Here is a 21,994-nt window from a genome sequence, read left to right on the forward strand (position 1 = left end):
CCGCTCGTTGAAAATATTTGCAGCTTCGCGCATTGTTTTATAACCATCACCACAGATTAAAAATAATTCTGCCTTTTCAATTAACGTTAATAATACTGGGCGAGGCATTTTTAATCAAGGAAAAATATGAAAACGTTTTACAGGCAAGTTTTAAGAAGCCACACTATCAAACTACAGTATTGTTTTGAGGCGTATGTGTTTTTTATTCATGGCTATCCGCGATAGACTTTGGATTATTTTTTAATATCTGTTCTAGTTGAGGCATTGTTGTCAGAATAAAAGAAATTTTATACTTTTTTTGACAGTTTATTCATATGAACATTTAGTTAGTAAAGTATTTGCCTCGTTAAAAAGAGTATTTGTTTTATTCTGAGTTCTGTTAAATATCGTTGCAACAAACATGAAGTTGACGGTCACCTAAAAAAATACAAATCCAAGTAAATTTTACAAATACACTTTAATTTGATGAAAAATAATCCAAACTGATTTGATTGTGGCTACTTCAAATACATATTAAATGAAAATAGTAAAAATATGTATCATACGGGGGTAATTCAAAATTTTCCAAAAGAAAAAAAATTCGAATAGCAGGCCATGACTTCGTGTCTGAACATAACTTTTAATTCTAAGCAACTTTTCTCTTCAACATATTTCTATATTTTTTGAAATAAGGGTACTTGGTAGGGGTACTCTTGAACGAACCTTATATTTTATGGCCTATCCTGTATGGTGTTTGTCATAAAGCCACTTCAGGTACACTTGGTATAGTTTTGGAACATGCACCAACTTTTGTCAAGAATACAATTTTCTGAGAAATCGATAATAAAAAAGTTTCCCATTTGTTGCAGACTTAGTGGACCACACTGTATAGAGTGAAACGATGTAAAAATATAATTTCTTCTTGATATGAGTTTTTCAAGTTATGTTGCGTTTCAATGATATGAGGTAGGTACCTCTTTATTACGACAAGGTGGATAGAAAGTGGCTAGTTAACAACTATTTGAACCAGTGGATAGAGTCTAATCCAGAGCCCAAAGTTAGAATAAGAAGTCCTCCCAACAAAATTTCCCCAGAAATATTCCATAATGTAAGTGATGAATTCATTAGGCTGTTCCAAAAGTTCTGTCCTGTTTATGAGTCTACTTCAAACTGTAATATCTCAGTGAATACGTACTCAATTTAATCGTAATGAGAACAATATGAATCAGTGCACTTTTGCCAACATAACACAAGTCGATTGATTTCGTCAGCATAAAAATGGTTACTCGTGATTCGATGAAATCGATGAAGGTCGTTTTTGCCTGGTCCTGATTGGCGAAGGTTCTCCTGGCGAGAAAGTTATCGAAGTTCTTGAAAAGATGATATGCATTTGACGAGAGGTCTGGAGAGTATGGTGGGTGCGGCAGAACTTCGACACTCCATTTGTTTGTTTTTCGGACGGTGATTTTTGAAACGTGCGGCTTCTGCAGCTGCTTCTGACGCAATTTTTGGTACATTTTGTCGATTTCCTCACATAACGACTCTGCCGTGATGGTTTGGCCCGGTTGCAGAAAGTTGTACTGAATCACACCAGCCGCTGTGACCACCATACAGTAACCATGGTCTTCTTTTGGTGGGTTTTTGCCTTTAGGAAGTGCCAGGGGTACTTATAGATGTCCAACCACTGTCCTGTACGTCTCCTGTTGTCATAGAGGATCCACTTTTCATCACACGTGATGATCCAATCCAAAAAATGATCGTTTTGGTTGCGTAAAAGCAACGTGAACACACCTTGAAACGTGACAATTTCTGTCGATCGTTCAAATCGTGGGGCACCCACTTCTCGAGCTTTTTGACCTTTCCAATACGTATTAAACCATCAAAAACCGCATGGAAGCTGCCATCCCAAGCAACGTTTGTGATGGGTCAGTCTCCACCAGTGTCCTAAAATCCTCGTCCTGGATTACTGTAAGTCTATCACTTCAAAGCTCATCTTCGAACGATCGAAATTTCGCAAACCAACTTCGAACTGTGCGGTTATTACCACTGTCATTGGTTCAATTTGAATTCGTTGCCGAAAATTGTCTGAAAATCTAAAGAAAAAACGAACAGTATTAATGAATGTAGTACAAAATATTTTATTGATCAGTATATACCAGTATATTTATTGAGATATGGAGATACAAGAAACAACCTAATATAAACAAACTTTATCATTTCTGATCATTATATTTATACACAGAATGTCGAAAATCGATACTGCGAGACTCCAACCTAGACCGAACTCATTTCTGATATTTAAACTTTCCAGAATTTTCAACAAGTCTGCACGAAAACAATTTAAATTGAATTTTCTGATGGGTATTGAAATGTTACTAGACTCAATGAAACTTGTTTACGTTCAGTCTGAACTGATCAGTCTGAAATTCTTCATTGTTGACAGCTCTTTATTCTACTCAATAGAAGTTAATAGCTAAATATGTGATGAGTTTCGTAACAACATGAATTTTTCTTCATATATAAGAACAGATATTTTATGAATTCTCGACGATTTTTTGTTTTTCAGGTTTTTAATAAACATCTTGAGTACTATTATTTCTAAATTTAGGTTTGGTGGTGCAGCCAAGAAACGACTGAGTCGTCTTCTCAAGACCGGGGTACCTTATTAAACCGCCTTGCACCAAATTCTTGAGCAGCGTACGCAGAATCTGTCTCAGGTGGAGGAACAAATCCACCATGAGGAGATTAGCAAACGTTTGCGCTCAAGTAATGATTCACCAAAACCGGAAAAGACCTTCACGGTTTAATGTAAGGCCACAGATTAAATTTTAATTTAATCTGTGGTAAGGCATCGTCAGTTGTAGCTGACGTGCATAAACCCTCATATGGGAAGGTTTTCGCGGGTATCAAGGCGAGAATCTTGCAACTTGACTATCCGACTACCTCATTAACGATGAAACAGCAGTGCATATACTTTGTGCCTGCCCCGCTGGTTCGGCAGAGCCGTACTCTTACCATCTGACCTGAAAGACCACTCACCATACAAGCTAATCGGCTTCGTTAAGAAGCTCGGTTTATTTTGTCGAGTGTGAATAGGTGTTACCCTCCAACTAACCCTTGCGGGTTGCGGTGGAGGGTCAAATAGACCCACTCACTTTGGACCTAACCTAACCTAATTATTATTTCACTGTTTGACTCCAGCAACATATGTGTATTAACACTGATATTATTTTGGTGTCAAAGGCATCTGCTTCTTCGGTCATTCACTTCGTATTCTGGTTAGGGAATGTTAATAACTCCCCGAGCTACCTAGGGTGGCATCATGGCTATTTGCTGGCCGTCAGCCAACTTCAACTAGATAAATTCTCAGGGTAAGGATCGAACCCACGACTTTTCGATCGGGCACACCACCACTGCACCAATTCAACACTCACATTATCGTGACTGTTTGGATTTTTCATATTGAGGTTCGAAGAGTTTCGATGAAATAATATTTTTGCGAAGTGTTTTCCAATTATACAAGGTCTGTTCAAAAAATTAGGTGAATGTTCACTTTTTAAAAAAAATATTCATTTATTCATCAATTTCTATTTTGTCTCCTTCAAAGTAGTCTCCCTTAGATATAATACATCTGTGCCAGCCGTTTTCCCGTTCTGATAAGCCCATTTTAGTATGTCCTTAAGCTTTTTCGGCGATTCGGTTTTAATCTCCTCAATCATCGCAAAACGTCGTCCTTTCTTAGGTCTTTTCAATCTTGGTAACAGGAAACAATCACAGGGGACCAAATCTGGTGAATACGGTGGCTGAGGCATGATTACGATGTTGTTTATGGCCAAAAAATCACGAACAAGCAATGATGAGTGAGCCGGTGCATTATCGTGATGCAAACGTCATGAATTGTTTTCTCACAATGCTGGACGATTTCTTCGTATTGCTTCTCGCAAGCGGCGCTTAACTTCAAGGTAATCTTCCTTATCGACCGTACGACTTAATGGCAAAAACTCCTGATTCACTACGCTAAGGTAATCGAAGAACACAGTAAGTAAAACCTTGACATTTGATTGAACTTGACGTGCTTTTTTTGGTCTTGGCTCTACTGGACTCTTCCATTGGGACGATTGGACTTTGGTTTCGATGTCATAACCATATATCCATGATTCTCACCAGTTATGACCCTTTTAGGCAAATCTGGATTGTCGTTGACGTCATTCAACAATTCCTAGGCGATGTTCTTACGACGTTTTTTTTTTGGTCAAAATTCAGCGATTTTAGAACAAATTTCGCTGCCACACGCTGCATGCCCAAAATTTTCGAGAAAATTTCATGAAGCGAGACAACCGATATGCCGACATCCCCAGCAACTTCTCTAATGGTGATTTGACGATTTTCCATAACAATTTCCTTCACTTTTTCAACATTTTCATCGGTTGTTGATGTGCTGGAGGGCCCAGGGTGAGCGTCGTCATTCTCATCTTTTTTTTAGCTCAGAGTACAATCACAGTTTGCCACTGTCAACATTACAAGTGTTTTTGAGTACTTAATTCCTTTTTTACACAAAATCTGACGCAAATTCTAACACACAAAACACTTCTAACTTTTATGCCTCTCACCAACAAACTAAATGGCTAAAACTGTGAACATAGCCCGCGAAATTTGAACATTCACCTTATTTTTTTAACTGAAACTGGCCTCTTACGTTGGTTCCGAATTCATAACAAATTGCACTTACATAGAACACCGTTACCATTCATTTAAAATAGAACTCATGTGAATGATATCTGATTCTTATTCCACAACGAATGTTTGAAATACAAACTGAGTAAAGAAAAGTATCTTCTGTATAATTCAGTGTTCATATAGAAGTATTTGTTTTGAAAGATTTTTTTTTTCTTTCGTGTAATTCAATGTTTATATGAAAGTAGCTGTTTCAGGAGGACTTTCATGATCTACACATCCATGTATAAAGTTACTTATTTTCAAATTGATTACTTCCTTCCTTTCTTTGGAAGATTCCCTCGTCCTTTTTTTTGTATCAAGATGGAGTAGTAGAAAGCCAAAAACTTTCTTTCCCAAAAATTAATCACTCCTAAAAATATAATCCCTTCAATTCAAATTTTCAAAATGTAACTCAATGTCCGTAGGTTAGCAAGGAAAATAATTGTTTTGCTGTAGGCCTTTGTCAGATATTATTGTGTAGCATCTTTGGAGAGAAGTGAATGTTTCGAATACTTATGTATATTTCATCGACACAGTCGTCAGAAAGATTTTATTTTCTGTTAATTTTATTTATATCACAAAACAAGTGCCAGAAAAAGGACAACTGTGTAAATTTATTATTTCAGTGATGAGTAAAATGTCAAATGCGCCTTTTTTATGATCATACAATAAGAAAACCCAAAATTTTAAAATTATGAGAATTTATTGGAGTTGAAATTCAGATTTGTAGACGAAGTTTTGATGTTAGCCTTGCTTTCTGAATCAGTTTCAAGTTATAGTACAAAATTAATCAACTGGAACTTTTCTACCTCTGATTTACAATCACGCAGACGGCTGATATTTATATGCTAGTTGAACTTCCAAGATCTCTCAAATACAAACACCAGATGCAACAAAATCAAACAAAAACACCTGGATTTAGTCTAATTTTATACCGAACCCCGTTTAATGACCCAGGCTAATTTTAGATCGATTAATTGTATGCAGTAATGCACCTTTGATTTGTATTGAATCTGAATGACGATTAGAATATAAATAAAATGGGTGCTACTATTTTACAGCATTTCAGACTCGCCTAATCCGCGAATGGAATTCAAACAGGCATTTGAAGTTTGCTCTTCTTATATGAATTTTTCATTCTGGATCATAAGAATGAGAGTTTTTTTTATTTGAGTATAGACACTATGTGTACCTACCGCTCATATTCAATGAAGAGTAGAATTCAATTCCGAAATGAAGTGAAAAACTGACCAATACTACACATATACATATTCCCTTCTTGCTTAATTTTCAAACCATCTAAAATCAGACCGTGTAATTATTGTGCCCTCTTGAACTGATAGATGAAGTAGATGCAGTAAGGATGCTATCATGACATCCACCTTCGATGTGTCAATGTTAAAATTCTTTGGAATATGCATGGAATTGTTGATTAAGGTTGAAGGTTGAAAAAACTCGTCAAGTAGGATAAATTCATTATTAAAAAATCCAGACTAAATTTTAAGAGAACTGGTTTGAGCAGATTTGATTGGATGGCTTAGTCCAATAAAATATAATGGAACTTTTGTAAATATGTATTTTATACAACTATGATGTAGAAAGTGGTTGTTATGAAACACTAAACTAGTGGCTAAATTGTTTTATTAGTTGAAAATATGCAAAGACGATATCATGAGAGATTGCATGAATACCAAATGCCAAGTTGTTGAAAATCCATTGTGAATGTATAATGTACAATTTCCAGTTAGGAATACGTGAAAAAATAATTTAAAACCGAAAACTCCATGTTTACCTATAAGTACTTCAGTTCCAAACTATACGAAATTGCAAACTACATCGAAAGTGGTAGATATTTTATAAATAACAATCTTGATGGGTGGTGGTTTCAGATTTAAACGTGTAATCAAAAGTTTCAAACAACTCGTTAATTTCTCTTGTAAAAGAGGTTGCTGCAAGCAGCTTCATCGGACTAGAACCTGTCATTGGCATCGCTTTAGGCTTTGCCAAACAAATATTGAACACCCGGATGGCAAGAAGATTTATGGACTTCTGGCAGAATCTTTTAGAATTGGCTCACCCTTCGACGCTTGATACCAAACATTTGTTGGACTACAGTAGGGACGAACTACGATGTCTAACAGGCCTTCTTCCAGGTCACTGTCATTTGAATCATCATATGCAGAGACTCGGACTGTCGGAAGACAGTGTGTGTCGCCTCTGATTGGAAAATGAATAAATAGCAGAGCACATACATTGTGCAGGCCCCGCTGGGGACCGAATAATGCTCTTAGAGTTCGGCAGAGCCGTACTCTTACTATCTGACCTGAAATACCACTCACTATACAAACAAATCGGCTTCGTTAAGAAGCTGGGTTTATTTGGTCGAGTGTGAAGAGGTGTGAGCCACAACAAACCCTTGCGGGTTGCGGTGGAGGGTCGAATAGACCCACTCACTTTGACGCTAACCTAACCTAACCTAATTTTTCTTTACAGGGGGTCCAAATTATATGAAATTCTTATCCCCCCTAGTTTTTCAAAGGCGTGGGAGGATTGAATTATATGGTTCATTCGAAAAGTCTCTTGTCCTTCTAATTCGATGTTGAATGTTTTATTCAGGTTAAAACTCAATCGCTTATCGACAAACATAGAATGAAATTCACAGAATATTGACCTCCACCAATTGGATTTTTTATATAAACCTGCCCGTATTTAATAAAAGATGTTCGGAGTCAGCAACCGACATCCCCTAATAATTATCTGTTTTGCAGAAGGGATAGTGAAGTGAAAACTTTCCACCTTAGGCACCCAAAAAAATGTAACAGTAAGAGAACATATGATATAACTGGCTAACCACACCAGGCCAGTGTTTTTAACCTTTTTGAAAATGCGACCCCTTCAGAAGTTGAAAAATTCTGGCTATCCCACTGAAACCGTATTCCATTCAATGTTTTTGATTTTCTTTATATTAAGACCTATATGGATCGGAATAAGTAGCAATAAAAATTAACGATGAGTCCACAGTTTGCTATGGATAGTATTTGTACGAAACATTTTTAGAAATTACTCGCAACAACAAGAGTGCTTGGACAACTTTGTCGCTATTTATAGCGACGACCCTACTGCGAAATGTCAAATGTATCATGGAAACACTGTTTGGGCAGGTTTTGGCAGCCAAGGTTTTACCTCCTGATTTTAATAAGGTGCTTAACCGAGTAGACACAATTATGAACGCTATTTGAGCTAAAGCAAAGAGAAGGCAATTACAATTTAATCTGATATTATATATGCAGGCTCGAATATGATGACCGTGTGTATTTCAAACAATAAAATATTCGAATGTAATCATTGAGAGGGGTCTTCAGCAAAATTCAAAATATCATTAAAACCTAAATATTTCTTTTTTAGGTAAAAATATATTCTTGTAATTTATCGATTCCATAAGGAATCAAGTGTAAAAGTATCAGTTCTTGAAACATCTCACAATTGTAAATGAAGGATAACAATGAGAATCCGTTATCAGTGCTACTCAAGTAGTGTGACTGTACACCATGCCTTCATTCATTAAAAGCATCATGTACCGAATAGTGCAACTAAAACAAAGCATATACGATTGCAGTCATTAAAAAAATATGGTGCCAAAGAATGTAGATCATAACGGCTTCTATAATTCGTGATATATTATTTTTTTCATAGAACAATTCCTTTGGCACAAATCCATCTGCATTATTTCATATTATTTCACGCGTTCATCTTCTGAAATTGAAAATTACATGTAACATTTAACAACCTATTCGCACTATAGATAAACTTATACGTATAGGTTTTCAGTAATCAAGGGATAACCCACTAACTAGGTCTACCTGTTCCGAAAAAAATTATTTCAGGAAAAGTATCCAAGTTTTTTAAATATTGCCAAAACAAAAGATATTGGAATATTTTTAACTTCGCACACTTTTGTATACGTCATCCTTAAACGTTTCATCCTTTTGATTACCCATTTTTTCATTTTAGAATTAGTTAATCAAATGGAAGTCTTATTTTTGCATATTTCACAAGAATCAGTTACTCATGAATTTGTATCTAAACATTGCCCAATCCATAGTAAAAAAATATATGAGTTTCATGTAACAATCCCTTTAAAAACTCACTTGCTTGAGCAAGTGAGTTTTGTATTGATACAAATGATAATAGTATAATTTTTGATATATTTCTAGCTGAAACTTGTGATATTACTATGATACTGTCAAAAGCGCAATTCCTTACCGATTTTTCACAGATTTCAGAATTCCAAATCTGTTTAAAATCTGTTTTTCCGTTAATCAGCTGTCACCCTCATACGAACGACAACTCTCAGAAGTTGAGAAACTTGTGCGAGCTAAGGACTAACGAGGTCTTACCTTTTAACGTGTGATTCCTAAAACGGAAATATAACTAAAATTCATTCATCAATGTTATAATAGTTTACGTCAATTTCAATAATTACGACATATGTTCAAAATGGCGGCCTTTGCCCCATATACAAGATCAACACCGCTCTATAGTATTTTTACAAGTCTTACATACTTTTAGCCTCTAGGGTTGAAAATCTACTTATGTGGTTGATGCATTTGCATACGTACAAGTTCTTTTAAGCAACCTCTTCAAAAATAAATTCAAAGAATTCAGGTCTGGACATCTTGGTGGTCAGTAAAACCGACCTAGTCAACCAATCCATCTTGGTGAATAATTTCGGTTTAAATAACTTCTTACGTTTCTGCCAAATTTGTGAAAATTGCCTCTGAAGGCAATGAATGAAAGTTCAGATTCAAAATATTTTTTTCATATTTTTAAAGTTATTCGTTCTTTTAGTAACCGATTCTACTTGAAGGTACAAAACAAACAAAAACATATTTGTGGAAGCAACTAATTGAAATTAAGAAATTAAGTAATCAAATTTGTAAAAGCAGCATAGAGGAAATCGTGCAAAGTTGGGAACATTCCAATATTTTTGTTGTTTTCCATCTGAGAAAAATTGTTCTAACAGAGATACAATTATTGTTAATAGTCTGTTATTGTTGGTCCAAATAAAAACATTTTGCTTCCCCTTCTCAGAACATTAAGGAAAAAAATATTGTCATTTCGCACACGATTTTATTTTACAACCAGGAGTAAGCGAAAATCTGTTTGTGTTCCAATATAAAGTACTTCCCATGGAATTCACATGACATAAGGATCCGTAAAAAAACTTTGAACCGTTTATTAGACTGATAATATGACAGAATTTTGGTGAATCGAGTATAATTGTGAAATTTTCACAATACAACATGTGTTTCGCTATACAACAGCTTGTTCAGGCATGTCTCAAGTGTACAGACACGCCTGAAGAAGCTATTGTATGGCGAAACACGTGTTGCATTTTTGTAAAACGGTTTAGAGAAAAATTCACAGTGAGGTGTTTCTTGAATATTTATGGATTTTCATCAAGTACTGGCCGATCATATCTCCTGAAGAATAAGACTTTGAGCTATACTCAATAATCTGAATTTCACATTTTCATTTGGTCAATTAGTAATATCCACCAGTGGGTTGGGCTACCTATCGAGCGCGTCTCCAGGTGGTGGATAGGGGAACAGCCAGGGGACTGGAGGCCATGTCCGGGAAGCCAATGTGGCCTTACGGACGGGGTTGCCGGGCAGAAATAAGTAGGGTGAGAAGAACTAAAACTCCACAAAAGCCTTTGCAAAACATGCCACCGTAGACCAGTCTACCCAAGCTAAGGTGTAAGGAATCGTGCCGACAGCTGAATGGTCGCTGAGTAATGCGGGGCTCTGCCAGAGGTGACCAACTCTTCCCTTGCTACTCGTGGGGACACACATGAATGAAACAAAAACAGAAACAATAGAAACAAAAATCAATCCCGAGGCTGAACAGAAGTGCTCACCTCAATCTAAGGCGGTGGCTGGGGATGAACAGAAATGTCCACCCAATCTACTGCTTGGAATGAGGCTGGACATAGCAGATCACCTCGTGATGTAATATAAAGGTCAAGGCATAAGCACATTTGCGGTGCCGAGGACAAAAGGAGAAAGAGAGCAAAGAGGCAGGAGTGGCCGCAACTATAAGTGCACGCTCCTCCTCCCCCACTCCACCTCCAACAGCAAGGGCACTTCCTGCGGCGGGCGGCAAAAGCTCCGCCTTGAATAAAAGCAAGGAACCGGCTGTCCCTGCAGGAAAGCTCCCTCACTTGTGCACCTCCACGGAGGGAACCCCAAGAAGGTTGAAGACGCCGCGCAACGACAGTAATGTCGCTGCACCTTCCAAACCCTTCGCGGAAACCACCGTGAGACACCTCAAGGTTGCCAAAGAGAGTGTGTGTGTTCGGCGAGTCTTGGCCTGCACCTGCCAAATAAAGGAGATGTCTTCTAGTGACCTGTTCACCTTCTTGGTAAGGACAGGATGGACGATAACCTAGGACGACAACTCCTCGGGAGGATGTACAATGGGTCACATGTGGCCTAAGTACTGTGGGTCTACACTCACCCTCCCTACTTTACAGATACAGAATTAGTAACATCCACCAATTTAATCAATTATTGTTCATAAGTATTTCTATTTGCGGATAACTTTCACCAATCATTTCCAGAAACTGTGAGAATATATATGTAATAAAATCAAATCCAATTCTTGTGGAACGTTTCACTGACCCTTCATACGCCGAGACAATTTTTCGTGGTTTTATAATTAAGTTAGGAGAGATAATGAGATTAATGAAACGTCGGAATACCTTCCACGAAACCATAAAACGTATAGTATGTTTCAACGCTATAAATACTGCAAACTAGCCTGTCTTGGGGATTTAATTGAGGCAGAAAAAGAGTCGTCACGTGTGGAAACAATTGAAAGAAAAATAGTGTACCAAGAATTGGAACTGTCAAGGGATTTTTAAGCGAAAGTTAAAAAATCAAAATAGTCTTCCACGACTGGTTTGGCAATTTACGAAATACACAGAAACGCCTTCCACACTACTGACAATCTCTACAATATCCATCGTCACGTTTAATGACGTTTCATAATATCGAATTCGATCTTTCTTATAGAGAGAGCATGACTTAACAGCCAAGATATTTCTTTTTTTAGCGGAGTTCGTGCTATTTATGTTTTTCATTAAACAACATTCTAATGCATCGGTGAGCACTCGCCAGGATTAATGAAAATTTTATGTTGAAGGACCTCGACTGTCGAATAAAAAACGAACCGCTTATTTTTTGTAAGAAGATGTGGGTTGCGAACTGACCTAATGAAAATGCGGATTAAAATGAGGCTTATCGTAAAAGATTCGGATAGGTACTCAGAGATACAAGAACTTGATTAATAATCAGAAGAATAAGTTAAAAATGAAGCAGTAGGATCTGACGGACCTAAAACCATTTTTCTCATTATTCAACATTTCCTTGAGGTTAGATGTATTTTTATAAACTGAAAAAAATTCAGATTCTAACCCTAAGAAAGGAAAAACAACTCAAAATTTTTATACGAATCATGTCACTGTTTGTGACGTAGCTCTCAACTTGGATTTTGTAAAAGATCTGTAATTTTCCGAAATACCTTCATCATCTATGAAATTTTGATTTTTGTGACCTACTTCTTTTGAAATCATCAGAAGTCATCGAGTGTTTCACTATTGTAAGCTCAGTTAGTTCCCAAAACAGAAACCTGGTTGAAACCTTAGTGTAACCAACGAAACTTAGTTTATATCACATCTGTGATATATACGGAAACATCTTTGTCTATGGCTTTTCACAATAATTGTTCGGATTGTCCAGTTATATTTCGATTCATGTTTACGGTATTTCACACAGAAGTACTTAGAACAATCTTTACATTTGACTTTATAACACACATTGAACAGTAATTTCAACAGAGTTTTCGATTTGTTTGCTTGGGAAAATCCTCCCAATACAATACGATTTGAAAATGTGTTGGATTGTTCATCTTCAGGAACGAATTTAATTCATTCAGGAAGTATAATAAATAGGCTTTCAGGGCTGATCTCACGATTAGAGAAAAAAATCCGGGCTGGTAGGCTACTGGGACAAACATCCTCAGTGTTATATGCGTCGACTGCGAGGACGAAGGTAGTATGTCAAAGTCTCAACAACGACTAACTGGAGAGCCCTCTCCCGGGTTGAGTGCCCTGAGTTGAAATCTTCTCCACACGGTTAATGTGTGCAGAACAACCCATCTCATTCATCCACCCCGCTCCTCCGGAGCGTTCGTCTACTTACTGATGGGCACTTCAGCAAGATTGACATCTGACCTTCTTTGGTCGAAAGTCAGCCTCTAGGTGCTTTTACTTTCAGACCTGTTGAATTGTTTTGTCATGACTTTCCTAACTGAAAGCACGTGTTGGTTCTCAGTGAATCTGAAAATGAGATCAATTTGAAGTCTGGTTGTCCCTCTCTTGGAATCTGGTGTCATCCCTATTCAGTGCGTTATGTAGATCGCTTAGCGCTGGATTGTCATGCGCTCGAATTCTGTCAAACGTGTCCTCTACGTGTTACCTCATGTATGCGTCTACGTAGTGTATGTTCAGGTCTAGATCCCGGAATATGTACCTATTCGATACATATCTTGGAGAGTTTACAGCGGCCCTTACGCACGCGTTCATAAAGGACTGGATCTGTTTTCTGTATGTCGCTGCGCACTGGCCCCAGGTAGTGCAGGCAGCAGCTTCACTTTCCCATGTTGCTTTTTCGACCTATTATTGGTAATAGGTTTTGTCGGACAGATCTCGCCATTCCTATTCTTCGTCGTACGTGAGACCTGAACGTTAATTTATTGTCTAGGTTGACCCCCAAGTATCTAGCTTTATTGGTCCACGAAATCTCTTGTCCGCTGAAGATGACGTTTCCTTCCGGGTGTACCATCCTGACTCTTGTTAGGGTTTATACTGATCTTCCACAGGTTGGCCGATTCCTCTAATCTATCTGCCTGTTGCTGCAAGTATCTATTGATAACTGGAGAACTTCGTGTTCCCACGTATTTATACTTTTTGGGGGGGGGGTTTATGCGAATGCTCACTTCCGATTGGTCCGCACTTGTGGTAAGTAGTTCTGACTGGTCCACGTTGTTGACACGTGTGCTGACCTTCTTGAGTGAAGGATACCACGTTTTGTTGACTCGTATACCTCGTTATTTTTTGTTGACATTATTTGAATGTTTATAAATCTCAATGGCCTCTTTATGAAGTCATTCATGTAACGCGTTGTGTTGGACAGAACTGCAGTTTATTAGTATTTTATTGCGTGGTATAATTCTGCTAAGACATTTTCTGCACTTATGGATTTCTCCGGCGGATGATGTGGCTTACAAACAGTATTTTAATGCGGCCCGTGACTTTGTTTCTGCTAGCATGAAGGCCACCTCTGATTTCTTGCGCTGTAAACCCATTGGCCTGCTGAGCTTCGTCCACTCGTAGATCACAAAGATCGTCTTCAAGAAGATATGGTTCACGAATCCTGTTGACATGCTCGACAGGGGTTTTCATCATGGTACATTAATGCCCTAAATGTTATTTTCATTTCCTCCAGTGATACCGATCAGTATGAATAGGTTTGCGATAAACTTTTCGTCAGTTTTTCCTCTGATTGGCACTTTCAGTAACGACATCTTTTACTCGCTTTCCTTTTCCATGGGAAACTGGGTGCGAGGATGAATGGAGTTATGTGGCGTAAAACTGTTCTGGTGATATTCTACCAACAAGTAGGTCTCAATGAAGCGATGCTAAGCGCTTTCTTCTCGGAACATTCTATGTACAAATTTTCAACAACAGGGCTGAGAAGCCTCTTCATGATGACTCCATCCATTCGTTTGTAGAAACAGTTATTCCAATGGAAATATGTAGTGGTGAGAATATGGTCGAAAAGGGCCGTGATGTCCCAAAAGAATCTGTTTGATTTGCTCCAACGTCTTCTTGACTGGTACCATGGTGAAGCTGACCAGAAAATCATTCGGATGCAGGTCCAAAATTCTAATTTTCTCGATGAAGTGAGAAGAGTACTTTATATAAGATTCTCTCTTTCCTATGTATGTCTGCTGTATGTTCATTGAGTATTTCACAAGAGGATAAGTAGGCAAACCAATGGAGTTGACATTTGGAGATGAAGAAAAAGGTTTAGCTAGTGACTCTTACTTAGGAAATTCGTGATTCTACGTGGTCGAAACTTGTGCGAGCCAAGGACTATAACGAGGTCTTACCTTTTAACGTGATTCTGTAAAAAAATTCTCCAGATCGAAAATGCTATCTAACGGCAGCGTTTCGCTAACCAAGTTAGCATCAGCAATCAAAACTAAGAGAGTTATGACTAAAATAAAGTTCACTATTTTTCCAGCTACACAAAATGGGAAAATCACCCTCAAATAAATATATAATCGCTATATTTTACCTTCAATGATTGATGCGTCTCATGAATCACTGGTATTCCACTTGGTATCATTGTGTATCGTGAATTTCTCTATGAGAACGAGTTGTTTTTTTTTCACGTTTCCGCTACGTAAATTCGAATACACATAGTTATCCTATATAGTATTGTGTGAAATAATCGGAACATTTCTAGAGAATAATAAATCTTCGAAACTAGCTATTGTTGTGTGTTCGAGAAAGCTGAACTAAATATACGACGAGTCATAGGTCACGATCTGGGTTGAATTAGCGGAAATTATTTCTCAATGAATGCGGAGAGGTAAAAGTGAACTGAAAACTGACTCAGTTGATGGCGAATATTACATTTAATAATGCCTGTTGCAAAATCTGTAAATATATTAGGTTGTTTCATAAGTTTTTATGAGTCTACTTCAAACTGTAATATCTCAGTGAACTCTTACTCAACTTAATCGAAATAGGCGCCAATTGAATCAGTGAACTTTCGCCAATGCAACACAAGTCGATTAATTCCGTTAGCATGAAAATTTGGTGCTCGGAATTCGGAGTCGACGAAGGCCATTTTTGTTTGGTCCTGATTGGCGAAGGTTCTACCAGTGAGAGAGTTATCGAAGTGCTTGGAAAGATGGTAGCCGGTTGACGAGAGGTCTGGGGAGTATGGTGGCTGAGACAGAACATCGACGCTCAATTCGAGCAAGGTCGGACCTCTTTTGATGATCAGTAACGGCTGCTGCTGGCGCAATTTTCGGCACAATTCGTCGATTTTCTCACAATATGACTCTGCTGTGATGATTTGGCACGGTTGCAGAAAGTTATAGTGAATCACACCAGCCGTTGACCAACATACAGAAACCATTACTTTTTTGTGTGAATTGGTTTAAATATGACGATGTTATTCGTAAAAAGTCGGGCTTTTCATCGAAAACGATACCCAACCTCTCTTAAAGGTCTACAAAAAGGTCAGCAATGGCATATATCTATCTTTTAAGGATAGAACCATACCCATTTTAATGTTAAAAAATGATTACATTTAATTTGGTAATTGGAAAGCTGGATGGATAGGATATAAATTCTCAAGCATTTCAAGCACATTGTAATCGCCCTTCACACCAAACATTTCAGATTAATATGTTAAGAGTTATCGCAAAATAAAAACCATCGCGCTAGACTCCGCTAGAGAATGAATTCAAGCGGTCTGACAAACCGATGCGACACTCGTGAATAAGAAAGATTACAGTTGCGTTGGTTTTGTTTTACGCATCAGTGAATCAGAGAATGAATTCAAGCGGTCTGACAAACCGATGCGACACTCGTGAATAAAAAAAGGTTGCAGTTGCGTTGGTTTTGTTTTACGCATCAGTGCATCATCGTATCCAAAACAAGCACTTTCGCCAACTTGGTTTGTGTCGATACTTGATACCTCTCTCTACCTACCAATGCAACCTTTAGTATTAGAGGAGATGACATCATATACGTAGGTTAGTTTATAACTCGCTCAGAAGATGTCACAGTGTGTCGAAACAGCTGTTAGCATTAAATATTAGTGTTGTGTAAATTGTGAAGTACTATTTTCACCCAACCTATATACAAATACATATTTTAAAAGTTACATACAATGTTGGTGTAGTTCAAACAAAAATCATAGATTGCGCATGGGGTATTAGGATCCTATTTTGTTTTGTGTTGTGATTAGGTAGATAAATACAACCCCATTTCAAAATTTTAATTGATAGTTGTGAACATACTTTTTTAAATGAATTTTATCAAAGGTCATTTATCATCAATAACTAGCTGGGGTACCTGGCTTAACTTAGTTGATATGAGATCATATGTGGTAGGATGAACTTTAGATTATAAGAAGTCGATGGATTTTGCTTTATATACACTTACCAAAAAATCCTTATCAAATAGCTTCAGTCACAAACCCTCCAATAATTCACAAATTCAATCATTTCAATATATTATTAATATTAGCAATCATCTTTGAGCGATGACCAGTTTCAAAACTCTTAATTTTTAAAAAAATTTAAAATTTTAGATTGGAAACAGATAGTTATGTTATCCACTGTAACCGCAATGCCGTAACACGCTGAACGCTGAAGATACTTCAAATTTCATTGACTGATACAGTTTATAAGATAAACTTGTTACTGAAAAAAAATGTTTCAACAGTTGATGGTATATACTGAATGAGTACAAAAATCATCATTTCATCATTCAATAGTATTTCCGAGTGATGGCCATGCACAAATTATTCATCTATTAGCAACTCATTTTCTAAATTTAAATCGTTAACGATGACTGAATTGCCAAGAATTATACATTCATTAAATACAAATAAGAAGGCAGGAGTAATAAATATCACCTATTACTCGTGGTAAACTCAAAGGATTATTTCTAGAGAAAGGAATTCTTCTACATCAACAAGAGATAAGTATTGTTGTTTCTTAAAAAGATTAATGAAGCTTTTCATATAGTTATATTGCAAGTGGTAGTGCTTACACACTACAATAAATTATTCCTAAGGTAACCAACTAGGAAATGTCGATTTAAATACAGGGTGAACCAAAAAAAGCAAACAAAAACAATAGTTCACGTTCAGAGAAAAAATTGATGGAACCCGTCGATTCTTACTGGGAAGGAAATCTTTTCAACTTCTTGGTGGGTGGCTATGATAAAGCGATTAAGTAATATCTAAAAGATTTCTCTTTTTAACTTTACGTATATTATAAGCCCGTGACTGACCTCTACCATTCATCTTTAAGGTGACCTTTTAAAGATCAAGTTCAATCAAACCCCGGCACCAACGCCATTGTGTACCTAAACACTTATTTTGCACTACTTTTCATGTATTCATGTCGTGTGTGGCAAAACTAGTTGTATTTTAATCACACTTGTCATACGTCTATAACGTTTTTGTTTTCTTTAAGAATGAAAGTTTTTGAAACATTGTTTTCTCAATAACAAAATTGGCGCAGCCGCTGTAGACATTTTCAAATTTTGGTGGTGGTGGATTTAAATCTGTCAACGGAAAAAGAACTCGAAGACATTTGACATTAGACCATAGCAGGAGGTCTCTTCAACGGTCGAAGAATACGCGAACTTTTGATAAGCAACAAACAAAGAATCATCTCAATTTTTATTGCTATTTACAACTGAATATTTTTTATACTTCTCCATCTTTTAACAAAAATATGGGAAACTTCCAAAGGAAGGAAGAAATAAAAGTAGCATGATGAAAACTCTTCACAAAGATCTGAAGTTCATTCATGCACAGAAATTTTATTCAGACACAAACTGAGAGAGAAAAAAACCTATTCGAACAACTACATTCACATGAACGTTGAATACCTTGGAAGAAAAAATTCATTTCGAAACAAACTCCCATATGAACCATGAATTACACGAACATCACTTTTTCTCATTAAGTTTGTACCAAATGGAAATCAAACAGAAATCATTCATAGGAACGCTTCGCAATATATGAGAGAGGTTTTCACTTACATGCTTAAAATGCTTAACGGAGTACTTCGAGTTTCGAAGCACTCAATTCTTTCATAACATTATGACTTTATGTCACGGGAAGAGACAACTCCGGTATTGTCACCATGACAGTACATATACGCATTCATACGGTCAAAGTTATTTCAATCCCAGCCACAGGAATTTCATTTAAATTGAAAAGGAAATAGTTCAAAATCAATTTGAATGGATATTTTCTATTAACAACTGAATATGTTATTTTCAATTTTCTACTGTTCCGTTTTCATGTATGACGACAAACCTTGTACCCAGTGCATCAGATAAAATCGTTCCAGAATACACAGTGCTATTTTCTTAATCCGTAGGGTAAAACTCATGAACTTCCTCAAGTCTACGTATTTCAGCTCATTTCATAGTCCTTTAACATATGGTATTCTATTAGGGGAAATTCATTCCATATTATTGGGATTTTTACTCTACAAAAGAAGGTAATGCCTGTTCTCTTTTGTACCTATATCATTACAATACCCAAACCATAGGACACGACTCTCCTACTAGGTCCGGAGATTCACTAAGAGTCCCCGGCATAGAGTGGTTATGTTGGACAAAAATTAAGTTTCAAAATTAAAGCACTGTTGAAGCCTGTTACTATTCTATTGAGGAGTTTTTGAATATATTTCCGTTGTATTTCAAAGAAATATAAATATTTCATTATTTTTAAATTTAATGTGTTTAATATGTATATTTATATGTACTTTGTAAATGGCGAAAAGCGAAATCTCGTTGACATATCTCCTCATTTTAATTCTAACGGCCACTGTGTTAAAAAATGTCGATTTTATTTTTTCATTTTTACTATATCAAATTTAACAAGTTGATAGTGATGAACAGATAAATCAATAATTTTTTCAAATCAGATATCACAAGACCCTTAATTTCATTGAGGATTCAAGGGTTGCTTGTCTCTTTGTCTAGTGGTTGAAAGTGACCATGTTGAGAATTGCTCAAAATTTTTTCTCTTTAAAATAAAAAATAATGACGGGACCATATTTTCCAATCAACTATCAAACTACTATGAAACTATGAAATCAGCCTTATTCAGTGGTGAATAAGAAATATAATTATTGAGTGAGAAGAAACTCGTAGTAAATATGCTTATTAATTATTTTATTTCATTATTCTTCATTCAATCAATTAAATCAATCATTTCAGTTAATAATGAAATCAATATTTTCTGCAAGTACAATGCTGGACAATTATAAAAAACAATTCTATTATTCGAAGGAGGATTTGTAATTTTTGTTCATAACAAATTGTAATGTAAAAAAACTATGAGTAGTTTATTTTAATGGTCAGGAGTACTATTTGGCCCTTGCTTAGGTTCATGAAAATCTTCACCATAGGTAAAGCGAGAATTTACGGAAGACAACCTAAGAAAAATAACAATTTGACGCTCTCAAACTAGTATCTCGTCATTCCATTTGGATTCCAGTTCATCGGCTCCGGATGCACATCTTCAGCAGCAGCAGGAGGTTGCATATCTTAATGGGGATCTAGAAGTGACTTCGAATTGGGGTGAATCTAACCAGGTTCTATTCAATGCCAAATAAATCCAGGCATCAGTTTTCTCCAAAAAGATAAATGTCTCCGAACCGTATATAATAATATCAGGACAGACAATTCCTCTTCTGCTTCGATAAGTTTGTTGGGGGTTAAAAAATACACCAATCATGTCGCTGGAATTGCAAAGGCTGCTTCTAAAAAGCTTGAAACACTGTTCATTACCAGAAAACCGTACACACCTCAGCAACTTTCGATGCTTTATAAAGCTCAGATCAGACCTTCTTTGGAGTATTGTTCTCATGTATGGAGCTTCGACCGTAAGAATACCCTGAAGCTGTTGGATTCCATCCAGAAATGAGCCGTCCACCTGATTGGAGACGCGAACAACACTAGCAACCTTGATAGTCTGGAACATCGACGAAAAGTTAAGGATTTGCCTCTCTTCTGTAGATACTTTCACAGGAAGGTTTCAAGGGACATGGCACATTTGATTATTTGATCAGAAATACGCGACGGACTGTGGCTGCTCATCATTTTAAGGTACACCTCGAACTTCACTGTATAAGAACTTTTCCATTTGGAAAACTGCGTTTATGTGGAATAAACTTCCTGAGAATGTTTTCAAATGGATTTAATCTCCAGCGATTCAAATTCAATGTGAATCGCTAGTTGCACAGGCTCCGCTCTCAGAGCGCCTTAAGGAGTTTCCTTAAAAACACATTTCGAAATACCTCGTGGTCAGAATTATACATAATTATTTTTCCGTCATGGAAATTCATATAGTTTCACAGAAGCTCGAGATATTTGTAATAAACATTTGTGCGAGTTTTATTAGAGCAACAAATTGAAGAGAATATTTCCTGAAGTGAAAGAACCTCCACAACTACGTCACATAGTTGAAGCCAAAAATAAGGGGCCAGCTTGTCTAGCGAGGGTCAGGTGAGCTTTGTCCCTCTTTTAGAAGTCAATTCAAGTATTTTGCAACTATAGTTTCATTCAATTTTTTCTCTTGCTTTCTCTTTCTATTTCTACCAAAATAATAAATGATATCCTAGATTAAGATATTGTGTGCTCCCCTGTGTATGAAGTAAAAGAATTAATTTGCTTTTATTCTTCAGCGGTAATACACAAAATGTTTTTCCACAATTCACCATCATAAGTATATCAACAACAAACTCTTCGCTTTATTAGCAGAAAGTCTGTTCATCCAGTTCAAGTCCAGTACCGAATTATCTTCTCTTATTCAATATTCACTTACCTCTAGTTTTTTCGAATAGTCCTCCACCAGCGCCTCCTGCTGCTTCTTCAGTTCTTCGTTCTTCTCCAACAGGGCTTTGCCCAGCTCCGCGGCTAGCTGCAAGTCGTTCTCTTTCTGCTGTAGCTGCGTCCACACATCCTCGCTCAAATGTTGCGCTTCCGCTTGGTCTATGGCACTACGGTTTTCCATTTCTACTACGTATTCTTCAAGAGATTTCAACATGTTTAAAATGAATCATCAGACGAGGGTCTGTTCGGGTTAGAAGACTGGGATGAGCAGGGCGACATTTTGAACGGGTTTTCAGATCTCAAACTGAAACAAAAATGATTTGGTCCAATGAAAAATTCAACCCTAGACCAATAATATTATATTTTAAGGAATTGAAGTTCATGATTTTATACTAAAAGTGAAGATTGAGTCCAAATTTTAAAACTCGGAGAGATATAACCGAAGCACTAGCTCTTGCTCAATGACAGATATAAGTAGATTGCTGACAATGGAATACAGGAGGAATATAAAGAATTTACACTATCCTGAAACGTAGATATGCACCTTGAAGGCTTCAGATCTTGATA

General features: G+C 36.8%; 1 protein-coding gene across 4 annotated transcripts in view; it reads right to left on the reverse strand.

Moving 5' to 3' along the window:
- The window catches only part of LOC111504318 (bicaudal D-related protein homolog), a 126,657-nt gene that overhangs the window by 93,646 nt on the left and 11,017 nt on the right, over positions 1-21,994 (reverse strand). For all 4 annotated transcript variants that reach the window (XM_074173729.1, XM_074173730.1, XM_074173731.1 and 1 more), the window contains exon 2: positions 21,420-21,731. In XM_074173729.1, coding sequence (XP_074029830.1) covers positions 21,420-21,641 — 222 coding nt within the window. In that variant the 5' untranslated portion in view covers positions 21,642-21,731. The remainder of the gene's footprint in view (positions 1-21,419; positions 21,732-21,994) is intronic.

The sequence above is a fragment of the Leptinotarsa decemlineata genome, unplaced genomic scaffold (assembly GCF_025532065.1).
Source record: "Leptinotarsa decemlineata unplaced genomic scaffold, Ldec_3_MD MMD2_tig00000505_RagTag_RagTag, whole genome shotgun sequence".
NCBI classification, from domain to species: Eukaryota; Metazoa; Arthropoda; class Insecta; order Coleoptera; family Chrysomelidae; genus Leptinotarsa; species Leptinotarsa decemlineata.